The sequence below is a fragment of the Dipodomys ordii genome, unplaced genomic scaffold, assembly GCF_000151885.1.
Source record: "Dipodomys ordii isolate 6190 unplaced genomic scaffold, Dord_2.0 Scaffold193, whole genome shotgun sequence".
NCBI lineage: Eukaryota > Metazoa > Chordata > Mammalia > Rodentia > Heteromyidae > Dipodomys > Dipodomys ordii.
In genome coordinates this window covers 1,555,034-1,555,476 of record NW_012267409.1, presented here as the reverse complement: position 1 = coordinate 1,555,476, position 443 = coordinate 1,555,034, and the positions used below count along the sequence as shown (strand labels likewise).

At 68.6% G+C, this 443-nt stretch overlaps 1 protein-coding gene across 1 annotated transcript in view; it reads left to right on the top strand.

The window, feature by feature from the left end:
• Window positions 1–443, top strand: part of Foxl2 (forkhead box L2) — a 52,553-nt gene that overhangs the window by 36,457 nt on the left and 15,653 nt on the right. The window contains exon 3 of the mRNA XM_013034670.1: window positions 21–439. Within this exon, the coding sequence (XP_012890124.1) occupies window positions 21–439 (419 nt within the window). The remainder of the gene's footprint in view (window positions 1–20; window positions 440–443) is intronic.

Below are 443 nucleotides of genomic sequence, written 5' to 3'. Positions count from 1 at the left end.
CGTCGTCCCGGGAACCGGAGGAAGCGTCGTCGAGCCCGAGCCGAGGCGGGACGGGGAGCGGCGGAGGCCCCGAGAAGCCGGACCCGGCTCAGAAGCCCCCGTACTCGTACGTGGCGCTGATCGCCATGGCGATCCGCGAGAGCGCGGAGAAGCGGCTGACGCTGTCGGGCATCTACCAGTACATCATCGGCAAGTTCCCGTTCTACGAGAAGAACAAGAAGGGCTGGCAGAACAGCATCCGCCACAACCTCAGCCTCAACGAGTGCTTCATCAAGGTGCCGCGCGAGGGCGGCGGCGAGCGCAAGGGCAACTACTGGACCCTCGACCCGGCCTGCGAGGACATGTTCGAGAAGGGCAACTACCGCCGCCGCCGCCGCATGAAGCGGCCCTTCCGCCCGCCGCCCACCGCGCACTTCCCGCCGCCCAAGGCCTTCTTCGGGCCG